The sequence below is a fragment of the Otolemur garnettii genome, unplaced genomic scaffold, assembly GCF_000181295.1.
Source record: "Otolemur garnettii isolate 467f Iridium unplaced genomic scaffold, OtoGar3 scaffold00035, whole genome shotgun sequence".
Taxonomy (NCBI): Eukaryota; Metazoa; Chordata; class Mammalia; order Primates; family Galagidae; genus Otolemur; species Otolemur garnettii.
Window position 1 is genome coordinate 4,509,571 of NW_003852430.1, and position 13,877 is coordinate 4,523,447.

Below are 13,877 nucleotides of genomic sequence, written 5' to 3' on the forward strand. Positions count from 1 at the left end.
TTTTAGGTTCCTTAAACATGGTATTTACATTAGACACATGAAAGAAAGAAGCAGGTAAAATTGTCACAAAGAAAGGTAGATTCTCAAGTAAAAATGTCAGCATAAAAACACCAAATATTTAATTTTATGTAAAAATCCACTGGTGAATAACAGATGTTCTGTGTGGCTATTCTTAGGTTCTGTTTCTGAAGAAATGCAGGGGTGATCCCTTACCTTTACCAGACATAATTCTACAACTGGAGCCCATGTAAGGGAAAAGATAAAATTGTAATTTCTCATTATGACAACTGAATTAGAGCTGGAACTGAAAACAGCTGTCATCTGAAAATCCATTAAGATGATTTTGTAAGAGAAACATTCACTTGGACTCCATTCACAATATGAGGGCCAAAAATTATACACGTGCAGCATTTGGTAAGATTCGTTTACATGAAAAGCTTGGAATGCCTGTTCAGCTGTTGAAAAGCAGCAGCTGTTCTGGCCCCTGGTTACTTCATATAGACTTAGTGCCTAGTGGTGGGAGGGGTGGCTTCCAACAAATCTGGGCCAGAAGCTTTCTAGGGACCCAAATTCTGCCTTAAGAGAGTAGACACCCTAGGTTCCTTGAAATGTGAGGAAAAGAAAAACAAGTTACTAGAACCTTGAACCTTGGTGGAAGTGACATCTAGCCAAGCTGAACTAGCTAAGTTGTTAGCTCAAATTCCAAAGGAAATATCTTTTTTTTCCAAATAGTTATTGTGAGTTACAATTTTTGGTTAAAAACCTGGGTTGTAAAGACTGAATGGAGGAAGGTGCAGCAGTCCTATGAGAATAGCAATTTAGCTATGATTGTGTAATTAACTTAGGAAACTCAGAGGGTTGATCTGTATTGCTAGAGAGAGGAATAGGGAAAGAATTGTTTGATTGTGTCATCAAGTGGGTTTTAGCAGAGTGGAGGAGATAAAAATCAGAAGACATTTTGTATTGAACGTAATTGTACTCAGGTGAATTCTATTCAGTTCTCTCAGTTACTTCTGCTCTTCCTATTAGCTTGCAAATTCTCAACTTTTTTTAGTATTGAGCACACATCTTTCATCTGAGATCATGGGGGAGAGAGTTTGGAAGCATAAGGTCCCATGATAGTCCCCAAGACTCCACAGACTCCTCCAAGTAAGGGACAGATGTCCCTGTCCTTAGAAACACTGATACACAGTTTTATCCCTCTATCTCCAGAGCTGGGGTAATTGCTGAATCTTCCTCCCACTCACACTCAGAGAACGAGGTCTACCACATGGAAAGACTCACACCTACCTTGTCCTTTCAGTTCAGACCAAGTCGAACTAAGCTCATCACTCAAACTATAGGTAGTGCAGCAGCAAACATGCTATATGAGTACCAATCACTTTTATTATGCTTTTTTGAGTCCCCCGTGGCTCTGATTAAACTCACATGCCACATGGCAGACTCAGGGAACAACTCCCCAGTGAAGAGAGTTTAGTCAGGAAGATGCAATGCAGTCTTATAATGTGTCTGTTCCATAACCCATACCCCCCAGAGAGCATTTTAATAAACCTCTAGAGCAGTAAGCACCTCTGAACAAAATGGACAGAAACAAGTACATTCCAACACTGCGTGTGACCCTAACCATTCACGTTTCAAGAAGAAAATCAAGACTAACCAGAAAGTGTATAGATGTTGCAATTGGATGGCTGAGTGTTATTTAGGCCGGTATCAACTACAAGATATAAGTGGAATTTTCCACCCTCTGGCATTTACTTGGGCAGGAGAAAGCATTGAAAACTAAATTTCACAGATGCTGATTTTATCAGGATGGAGAAGTGAAAATATAAAACAAACAATTAAAGGAAATCATTATCACCATCATACCTACATTTTCATCCTGTACACTTAGAATGTGTGTTGTATCTATGCTCCTCACTGTCTACTTTTATTTACAAGTAACCCCCTCTCAGCATTGCCCACTTATGTAGCAGTCAGAGGAAAAACAAGATTACCTGTTGCCCTGGAATTCCTTGTCTTCCACTTTCTCCTTTTTGGCCCTTTAACATTTAATAAGCATCATTAATTAGTTTGACAATTTATGAAGTAATCACATGCACAATACAATCTGTGTTACCTGGAAGTCCCGAAGAAATGTCACAAAAGCAATGATGCAAAGATTTAAATTATGTGAGAGATGGGAAAGTTGGTCGTTCATGGAAGAAGGAGTAAAGGAAAGTCATCCTAATAGCAAAGTTAAAATCAATAAGAGAGAGGAACAAATAATTGATTCAGGATGAACATGAAATAATTCTAGATAATGAGGATGTTCCGCTGAGTCCACATTAACACAAGGATGTTCTGAACTCATCTTAAGACAAATATAAGATTCATTTTAAACTATGAAAACAGTTTGAAAATCCAGTGGATGTGGACATTTTATTAATTTCAATGATACAATAATGTTCAGTGCATGAAGTTGAGGTGCCCATGAGGTAGCTAACTCTAATATAAAATTAGGGGGCAAAGGAAGTAGAATGGACTCAGGGGACCAGTGAGAAAAATATTGACTTTGACTATGACTATATGAGGACAAAACAAACCTCAACAGAATCAAAAGAATTGAAATTTTACTTTGTATCTTCTCAGACCACAAGGCAATAAAGGTGGAACTCAACTCCAACAAAAATGTTCAACTCCACACAAAGGCATGGAAATTAAACTACCTTATGCTAAAGTAGGGTGACAGTTGGGTGCATGAAGAGATAAAAAAAAGAAATCATTAACTTCACTGAGAGTAACAACAATGAAGACACAAGCTACCAAAACCTATGGGATACAGCAAAAGCAGTCCTGAGAGGAAAATTTATCACTTTAGATGCCTACATCAAAAAACAGAAAGAGAGCACATCAACAAACTCACAAGCCATTTTATGGAACTGAAAAAAGAACAACAATCTAAGACTAAACCCAGCAGGAGAAAAGAAATATTCAAAATTAAATCAGAGATTAATGAAATTGAAAACAAAAGAATCATTCAGAAAATTAATGAAACAAGGAGTTGGTTTTTTGAAAAAATAAAATAGATAAACCTTTGGCCAAACTAACTAGAAATAGAAAAGTAAAATCTCTAGTAACCCCAATCAGAAATGATAAAGGGGAAATAACAACAGATGCCATAGAAATACAAAAGATATCTCTGAATATGATAAGAAACTCATGAAATGCCCAGAAATTTGACAATGTGAAGGAAATGGATCAATATTTGGAATCACACGCTCTCCCTAGACTTACCCAGGAAGAAATAGATCTCCTGAACAGACCAATTTCAAGCACTGAGATCAAAGAAACAATAAAAAGTCTTGCAATAGAAACAAAAAATGCCCTGGTCCTGATGGCTTCATACCAGAATTATATCAAAACTTCAAAGAAGAGCTTACTCTCATACTGCAGAAATTATTCCAAAAACAGAGGAGGAAAAAAACTTCCCCAACACGTTCTATGAAGCAAACATCATCCTGATACCAAAACCAGAAAAAGACCCAACTAAAAAGAACTTCAGAACAATCTCACTAATAAATATAGATGTAAAAATTCTCAATAAAATCCTAGCCAATAAATTATATCTTTTCATCAAAAAAGTCATACATCATGATCAAGTAGGTTTCATGCCAAGGATGCAAGGCTGCTTTAATATACCCAAGGCTGCTTTAATATACGCAAGTCCATAAACATAATTCACCGTGTCAACAGAAGCAAAAACAAAGACCTCTCAATAGATGCGGAAAAAGCATTCGATAAAATGCAGCATACTTTTCTAATTAGAACACTGAAGAATACAGGCCTAGATGGCACATTTATTAAACTGATCAAAGTCTTCTTATGACAAACCCACAGCTAATATTTTACTGAATGGAATAAAGCTGAAAGCTTTTCCAATTAGAACCAGACATGGTTGTCCTCTATCCACACTACTATTCAACATAGTGCTGGAAGTTCTAGCTAATACAATCAGGCAAGAGAAGGAAATAAAGAGCATCCAAATGGGAGCAGAGGAGGTCAAACTCTCACTCTTGGCCAATGATATGAACTTACTTAGAGAACCCCAAAGACTCAACCACTAGAGTCCTAGAAGTCATCAAAAAATAAGGTGATGTCTTAGGATAGAAAAATCAATATCCACAAATAAGTAGCCTTTGTATACACCAACAGCCAAGATGAGAAGCTAATTAAGGACACAATCCCCTTCACAGTAGCTTCAAAGAAAATGAAATACCTAGGAATACACCTTACAAAAGAGGTAAAGGACCTCTATAAAGAAAATGATGAAACCCTAAGAAAAGAAATAGCAGAAGATATTAACAAAGGGAAGAACATACCATGCTCATGGCTAGGAATAATGAACATTGTTAAAATGTCTATATGTCCCAAAGCAATCTACAGATTCAAGCCATCCCTATTAAAGTACCAATATCATACTTTCAAGACTTGGAAAAAATAATTCTTCATTTTGTATAGAACCAGCAGAAACTCCATATAGCTAAGGCAGTTCTTAGAAATAAAAACAAAGCTGGGACCACCAGCCTACCAGACGTTAGGTTGTACTACAAGGTCATAGTGATAAAAATAGCATGGTATTGGCACAAAAATAGAGACATAGACATCTGGAACCAAATAGAAAACCATGAGATGAAACTAACATTTTATAGCCACCTGATCTTCGATAAAACAATCTGGAATGTTTAAATGGGGGAAAGAATCCCTATTCAATAAATGGTGCTGGGAGAACTGGATATTCATATGTAAAAGCCTGAAACTAGACCCACACCTTTCTCCACTCACAAAAATTGATTCAAGATGGATAAACAACCTAATTTAAGGTATGAAATGATAAAAATCCTCAAAGAAAGCATGGTAAAAACACTTGAAGATATTGGCCTGGAGAAAGATGTCACAAAGAAGACTTCTGTGGCAACTGCAACAACAACAAAAATAAACTGATGGACTTAATTAAACTAAAAAGCTTCTGTACAGCCAAGAAGACAACAACCAAAGCAAATAGACAACCTACACAATGGGAAAGGATATTTGCATATTTTGAATCAGACAAATGCTTGATAACTAGGATCTACAGAGAACTCAAATTAATTCACATGAAAAAAGCCAACAATCCTATATATCAATGGGCAAGAGAGATGAATAGTACCTTCTCTTAAAAAGACAGATGAATGGCTAACAAACATATGGAAAAATGCTCATTGTAGCTACTTGGGAGGCTGAGGCAAGAGAATTGCCTAAGCCCAAGAGCTGGAGGTTGCTGTGAGCTGTGACATCACAGCACTCTACTGAGGGTGACAAAATGAGACTCTGTCTCTAAAAAAACAAAATTTTTAAAAAATGCTCATCATCTCTAATTATTAGAGAATGCAAATCAAAACCACCCTGAGATACCATCTAACCCCCACAAGAATGGCTCACATCACAAAATCTCAAAACTGTAGATGCTGGCATGGATGTGGAGAGCAAGGAACACTTTTACACTGCTGGTGGGACTGCAAAGTAATACAACCTTTTGGAAGGCAATAAGGCAAACCCTCAAAGAACTCAAACTAGATTTCCCATTTGATCCTGCAATCCCTTTATTGGACATCTACCCAAAAGAAAAAAATCATTTTATCATAAGGACACTTGCACTAGACTGTTTATCACAGCTCAATTTACAATCGCTGAAATGTAGAAACAATCTAAATGCCCATCAACCCAGGAATGGATTAACAAGCTGTAGTATATGTATACCATGGAACACTAATCAGCCATTAAAAAAGATGGAGACTTTACATCCTTTGTATTAACCTGGATGGAAATGGAACACATTATTCTTAGTAAAGCATCCCAAGAATGGAGAAGCAAGAATCCTACATACTCAATTCTGATATAGGACAATTAATGACTTAGTACATGGTGGGGATGGGGGACGGGGAGAGCATAGAGACAGAAGGAGGAAAGAGGGATGAAAGGGTCATGACGTGTGACACACCTTTGGGGGGCAGGACATAATTATAAGAGGGACTTAATCTAACAAATGCAATCAATGTAACCTGGTTCTTTGTACCCTCAATGAATTTCCAATAATAAAAACAAATATTGAAAAACATCTACTTAATATTAAATATTTAAAAAAGTTCCACTTTTATTTCTAAGCAAAATAAATAAATACATAAACGTATGTATAAATGAATGAGCAGCATACCTGATCACCTTTTTCACCGGGGTTTCCTCTGTCCCCCTATGAAAAAACAATTTAATATATGTCATAATCTAGAATATTGTGTGTCCTTTCAAATAAACATATTGTTCATCAGCGGACAAAAATATAAGGTCTCAAACAAGTTCCACAAGTGCCTGTCTACACAGAAGCTGATCCTAATGCAATATTTGGGAGAGAGCAACACCATATTATGTCAAAATGATATTCTAGAAGAATGCTTTCTTGTGCTCCTGCATTCAAAGCAAATTCACCACAATTTTTACGTTACCAGAAAAAAAGAAAACTTTTCTATATTGTTCACAGTCTGAGGTTAAACAAACTAACAAGAGAGCACTCATTTTGACAGATGTTGTTTTGTGAAATCAAACAGAAAATCTTCCATTAAGCTATTAGTAGCCACAAGTTTATTGGAAACAATGACAAAGTAAAACATATTGTTTCAATGATATTTTAGAAAACACATGCTCCAAAATGAGCTTTTGGAGGAAAATTCATATTTCATAATAATAAGTTTCACAGAATATCTCAGCTAGAAGGAAAATTAGAGACCAACTAGTACAATGTCCTCCTGTATTTAAACAATGAAATTGCAGATCAGGAAAGATAAGCGCTTGCCCAAAGCTGGGCTTTGACGCTGTTTCCAAATTTCATTTCTACTTCATCATGCTATTTAAATATAGAGTTTAGTTTTGTGTTTACAACAAAGAAAATATAGATTTTTGATAAATAGCAAATTTTTGAACAAGAGGATTCTCTTAGTCCATTTCCTTAACATTCACTGAGAGTCTAACACTTAATTGCTGCTAGAGGGGGTTATTTCTGTCTCAAGAAGTGCTGCCTACTGCTCATCAGAACAAAAAAGCCAAGGATCATATTCTACATAATATTCTAGGGGCCAAGTAGGTAATATGTCATGGATAGAAAATGAACGGGTAGGAAAACTAAAGCAAGGGATATAAAGATGGAGACATAAAAGTTTATATTCTTTCCAGAATAAAAGCCAGTATATGACTTTTAATCTGAAATGTATGCATTAGCAGTAACATGCACTTCTTAGGTACATGAGCATCAGTTGTTCCTGAAAACTTCCAAACAGTAGTAGTACTTCACATGCAGGTCAAGGTTCCCTTACTTGACCCAAATAAGAAATAGAGATTACAACTGATATTGCAGAAATTCAAAGGATCATTAGAGACTACTTTTAGCAACTGTATGCCAATAAATTAGAAAGCCCAGAAGAAATGGATCAATTCCTAGACCCATGCAACCTACCAAGACTGAACCAGGAAGAAATTCAAAACCTGAAGAAACCAGTAATGAGTAATTAAATAGAAGCACTAATAAAGTCTCCCATCAAAGGAACACTTAGGACCTGAGGGCTTCGATGCTGAATTCTACCAAGGATTCAAAGAATTTAATACCAATCCTACTTTAATTACTACAAAAAATCAAGGAGGAAGGAATTCTCTCAAATTCTTTCCATGAGGCCTGTATCACCCTGACACCAGACAAGAGGCACAATCACACAAACACACACACATGAAACTATAGGCCTGATGAACATTGATGTTAAAATATTCAACAAAATACTAGCAAATGAATTCCACAACACAGTAAAAAGATTACTCATCACGACCAAGTGGGATTCATCCCAAGGATGTAAGAATCATTCAACATGAGCAAATCAATCAATGTGATACATTGTATCAACAGAATGAGGAACAAAAATCATATGATCATTTCAGTCAATGGAGAAAAGCATTCAATAAAATTAAATAACTTGCCTCAACTTGATAAAAACCATATATGACAGACCCATGGTATCATACTAAAGGAAAAAAACTGAAAGCCTTTTCTCTAAGATCTGGAACAAGACAAGGACACCCACCTTCACCACTTTTATTCGACATAGTACTAGAAGTTCTGCCTACAGTAATCAGACAAGGGAAAGAAAGAAAGGGCATCCAAACTGTAAAGGGAGAAGTCAAATTATCCTTCTTCGCAGACCATATAATCTCATACCTGGAGAAATCTAATGACTCCACACAAAAACTACTAGAACTGATAAACAAATTGATCCAGTTCAATTTGATATTAATACCAAAGCAATATAAAGAACAGTGGCATCTCTATACGCCAACAACAAATAATCCGGAAAAGAAACTAAGAAACTAATCACATTTATAATAGCTACAAATAAAATGAAATATTTGGGAATAAACTTAATGAAAGAAGTGAAAAAATGCAGCAATGAAAAATATAAAAAGAAAGAAATTGAGGACACAAAATAATAGAAAAATATTCCATGTTCAAGTATGAGAAGAATCAATATTGTTAAAACGCCCATACTACCCAAAGCAATCTGCAGGTTCAATGCCAACCCCATCAAAATACCAATGACATCTTTATAGAAATAGAAAAAATCCTAAAATTTATATGGACCCATCAAAGACTGAGACTAGCCAAAACTATCCTGAGCACAAAGAACAAAATTGGAGGAATCGCATCACCTGACTTCAAATTATACTCCAGAGCTTTAGTAACCAAAACAGCATGGTACTGGTATAAAAACACACATAGACCAAGGGAACAGAGTAGGGTACACAGAAATAAATTCATATGTCTATAGTGAACTTGTCTTTGACAAAAGTGTCAAGAACTTATGTGGGGAAAGGACAATCTCTTCAATGAGCTTGGCTGGGAAAACTGAATATCCACATACAGAAGAATGAATCTAGACCCTTATCTTTCACCATTCACAAAAATCAAATCAAAATAGATTAAAGTCCTATTCCCATAGAGGAATATGAAAGATCCCATAGCTATTAGCATGAGACCAAACACATTTTACATACCCCCCAAAAAAGGGCATTTAATCATCAAAAATATAACCCGTCTTACTATACTAATTTCATGAAGGAAAACTTACATGTACGTGGTTTTAAATTATTCTCCTAATCAATGCATACCTTTTTCCCTTGAATTCCAGGTAAACCCACGTATCCTGGTTCTCCTGGGGGACCTATTGCTCCTGGTTCTCCCTGAGTAACAAAAATTCCATAGAGATCAAGGACCAACTGTTTATGCATAAACCCATCAAATGAAAAATATATGGTTAAAACACTTCTTAACAGTTATTACTGTAGATACAGTAAAGAGTTTAGTGGAATCCCAATAAAATTTCTTATATTTTCTGTCTTTGCCAGTTGAAAAATTCTGATAGCATTTCATATTTTAAAATTCTGTAAGTAGTTGATACTTTTATTAGACCTTAGAATTTCAAAAGTAAATTAAGTAATAACATAGTAAAATTAATAAACATAGGTTGTTTTTATCTGTTTACTCTTTCTCCTCCTCAAAATCGATTTTTTTTACATTATACCTTATAAAATGCATTTGCTTGGTATAAAATTCACAATTACCTTCAGCCCAGAAGCACCAGGTGTTCCTTGAAATCCAGGTTCACCTTTGTTCCCCTGTCAGTGCATCAGAAACATTTGAATTAAAAAAAAAAAAATTGTTGTCCCAATATACCTGAGATAGCCACTTAAGGGAATATATTTTAAATAATTTTTCCATTTTTAACTTTCTAATTGTTTGAAATATAGACTCTGTATATGAAGCTTATTTATTAATAAAAACCCTTTTACACAAGGAAGTGAGTCCACATATTTGAAGTAACTTCAAGTATAAGGGAAAAGATTCCAATCAGTGGGGACTGGCATTAAGAAGTTTAGTCTCCACCTGCACAGGTGGGCCGCATGTAATTTAATAGCATCCTCTGGGCTGAATTCCTCATCATTCTCCTGCTTCACTTCCTCAGTGGGAGTCACTTTCAGTATGCAATTGAAAATAAAATTAGCGTCATAGATACAATGGCTTTTCTGAAGAAATGTGAATCAGAAAGTATTTACTTAGTGCTCTTTTTCAGGATTCCAGTTCAGTTCTTTCAATCAGATGGGAAGTTAGAGAACAAGACAAAGTTGACAGAGCACAGAATGTAATATACAAGGAGAAAACTGAATATAAGGAGACCAAGCCTGCTGGCTAATAAGGAGAGATTGTCATATACAGTTCTGGTTTTTAAAAAACCTTGATACCGAAAGTTTCAACCCAGTGTTTGGCAAAAGCCCATAATTAAACAGATTGGTGTGACACCTGCTGGGGCAGGGCAACAATCACCCAGGGTCAACTTGGGTTTCCTAATTAAAAAGCAAATCAACTTCAGTTTCAGTTTTTAAAAAGTCTTCTAGGTTATTCATGGTAAGAAACTTGTAAACGTAATATTGGATTTAACTGAAGTATTTAACACATTATAGCATTACTGAATGATTGAATAATAGTTCCTTAAAATTTCTAACTTTACAAGTGATTAAACTGAAACACACCAGTAAGACTGGTTGTAAGTTATATGACTTTACAATATTAATAATCATAATATCATTTACATAATTCCTAAAAACTGAAATTTAGTAGGGTAAAGTAGTCTTATAGATGTTTTGACAGATTTTTTTAAAAAGTAATACAACCAAAATTTGAATTTTCTAAAGATTTATCACCACTTCAGCCTTATCTCTTCCTTATCTAATTTTGTCTCACTCCAGAACTTCAACCAACGATATTGACAACACAGTCCAGAAATATAGTTGATAAACTAGCAGAAAAACAGCCAATACATAGGTCAGTAAACTATTGCCCACAGGTTAAATCCAGCCCAATGCATGTTTTTGAAATAATGTTTAACAAAAACACAGCCACATCCCAGACCCATTCATTTATGTATTGTGCTATGGTGCCTTTGCTCCAAGTACAGAATATACACTGTTAAAATTGACAATTGCATCAGAGACAATATGGCTGGCAAAGACTAAAATATTTACGGTCTCATTCTCTGTGAAACAGTTTCCAACAGCTGAGCTCATATACTACATGCAAAGAAACTGAATGCTTCACTGAAAAGATTACATTTATTAGGTATAATTTTAACATCATGGATCTATTTTTAACAAAATAATTGCCCAAGCACAAGATGAGGAAAACCAAACTTTCAAGTAATTCATGTAAACATAAATAAACTTTGAGGCTGTAAACACCCACTGCCAACCCAGCCAAATCACCTGTATCTACTCAAGTGGTAGATGCCATAAATGAATTGTTAGAAAATCTTTTATAGGAAATACAACAGATTTAATTGACCTCCAGCTAAGTGTGAGCCAATAGTGTAATGTAACTAATAATAAAAAGCTGGTGACATTTTAGGCTTTATTCTTAAGGATTAGAGCAGGGGTCCTCAAACTTTGTAAACAGGAGGCCAGTTGACTGTCCCTTAGACCATTGGAGGGCTGGACCACGGGCCCCGGGACGAGTTGGCTGCTAAGCAGGACAGGCAGCAGTGGCAAAAACACCCAGTGGGTCAGATAAATGTCCTAGGCGGGCCACATGTGGCCCATGGGCCATAGTTTGAGGACGCCTAGGAACATCCAAAGAATAATGGAAGAGCCCATTGTGCCCCAGTTAATAAGAGGTTTTTCTTACAAGAGGACCTTTAGAAATTATGGACAACTTTTATTTCAGAATCCCAGTCTTTCAAGTGTTTTCTGCCAACTCTGTGCACACCTTCAATGGCTGAAATTCACAATACTCTAACCGTCCACAATGGTCCACCACTGACCAAAGAGCAGCTACCTTTTCCTAATCACTGGGCTCCCATAATTCTCTTTTTCTAAGTACTTTAAAAATTAAAAGTAAAATATATGAGGTCATCTACTCATTTTGTAAGCCAGAGTCTTTTCTCCTGGGACAACATCTGCTCAAAAGCTGAATGCTTGCAAAACAGAAATTCCATCCTCCCTTTTGGAAAATTGTGCTAGAATCTACTTGCTAAATAGTTGTGTGTGTGTGTGTGTGGGGGGGGTTGTTTGTTTGTTTGTTTTGTTTTGAGACAGGAGTCTCACTTTGTGACCCTAGCACCCTTGGTAGAGTGCTGTGGCATCACACAGCTCACAGCAACCTCAAACTCTTGGGCTTACGCAATTCTCTTGCCTCAGCCTCCCAAGTAGCTGGGTCTATAAGCACCCTCCACAACACCTGGCTATTTTTAGTGATGGGGTCTCATTCTTGCTCCGGCTGGTCTCAAACCTGTGAGCTCAGGCAGTCCACCCACCTCGGCCTCCCAAGCACTGGGATTACAGGTGTGAGCCACCAGGCCCAGCCTATTTGCTGAATAGTTGACAAGAGTATCCCAAATCTGGCCCAGAATTTACTTGGTTTAATCCTCTGATTAATCAAGTGAGAAGAAATTAGTTCTCTTAGTTTATCAAGTTTGTCTTACTTTTTTGTAATCTGAAAGTAAAGATATTATGCTCCCTACCCATAAGGCCAAGTAAGTAAATACCTAACAAGGCATTTTACAATAAAAATTACACACACATTCCATTCAGTAAAACTACCAAAAATAGGAGTAGAAAATTGGTAAGAGCTATCCTCATTCATAACCACTAGTGTTCTAGATTGGTGATTCTGGCACTGAGCTTCACAGAGCTCTAAGTATCCCTCAGGGCCTACTATCCACAAAAAAGGGAGTAGGAGCAGGTGGCAGGTGGTGAGGGATTCCAGACCCTCTCCAGCTTAAACTAAACTGTTTCACTTCAGCTTTTTTCATAAACGAAGCTTTTGCCTAAGATTTCATTCTTACAAGTGATTGTCAATAGAATGAAAACCTCATTCAAAATAAGGTCAATGGAGTAATCATAATTTTTACTCAATTACCACTAAATGGCCACTATGATTGCACACATTTCTTTATCTTGGGAATTCCATTATATTTACCTTAGATCCTGGGGTTCCAGGCTGACCTGGTAAGCCACTGCTTCCCATCAAACCCTACATTTTAAAAAAAGAATTTCAAGAATGATTTAGAGAACAATATTAAGTAACACTAAATTCATTTACAAATCACACATTCTCATAATAATTAATCCACTGAATTACAATGCAATTTGAGGAAATTTCTCCATAAACAGCCCAAAAGATAATAAAAGTAAAGAATCAACTAAGTGAGCAAGAGAGCAAGCTCTTGTATCAAAAAAAGAAATAAAACTAAACAAGATAGCATGAAGTTTGGCAGAGCCTTATAATTCTGTTACTCCAAAAATCTGTAGGTACCAAAAATGACCAGAGAGTACATAAATACAGGTACAAAGAAAAGTTTGTTTTTCCTACGTTCTTCCTTTCTACCTTTTGTCATGATAGCTAAGCATTAGTTTCATGCACACGTTACCTTCACCGACATTACTTACAACTTCTATTCTCTTAAACAACACTCTGAAAAAGTTGTAATCTAATAAATGCTCTGAATATAACAATCTCTCTTCAAGATACAAAATAGCTATATTTTTAACTAACTACATGATTCAAAATAAGACAAGGATAACTAATCTAGAAGTTAGAATCTGATTTAATTTATATTATACCTTAAATACTATTATATATTTTGAAGCACTTGGCAAAGAAAATGTAATAAAAATAGTTAATGGCATCAGAAAACATAATCTCACTATGCCCATATTAAGAAAAACACCATGTCGCCACTACTACACTTTGTTGTCAACTTAGCACGCTAATGTAATTA

General features: G+C 35.9%; 1 protein-coding gene across 2 annotated transcripts in view; it reads right to left on the minus strand.

Annotated features, from left to right (window-relative positions):
• COL21A1 (collagen type XXI alpha 1 chain) overlaps positions 1–13,877 on the minus strand; it is a 122,722-nt gene that overhangs the window by 6,057 nt on the left and 102,788 nt on the right. For both annotated transcript variants that reach the window (XM_023513144.1, XM_003789660.3), the window contains 5 exons: positions 13,076–13,129; positions 9,670–9,723; positions 9,217–9,288; positions 6,230–6,265; positions 1,995–2,039 (listed from right to left, as the gene is read on the minus strand). In XM_023513144.1, the coding sequence (XP_023368912.1) occupies positions 1,995–2,039; positions 6,230–6,265; positions 9,217–9,288; positions 9,670–9,723; positions 13,076–13,129 (261 nt within the window). The remainder of the gene's footprint in view (positions 1–1,994; positions 2,040–6,229; positions 6,266–9,216; positions 9,289–9,669; positions 9,724–13,075; positions 13,130–13,877) is intronic.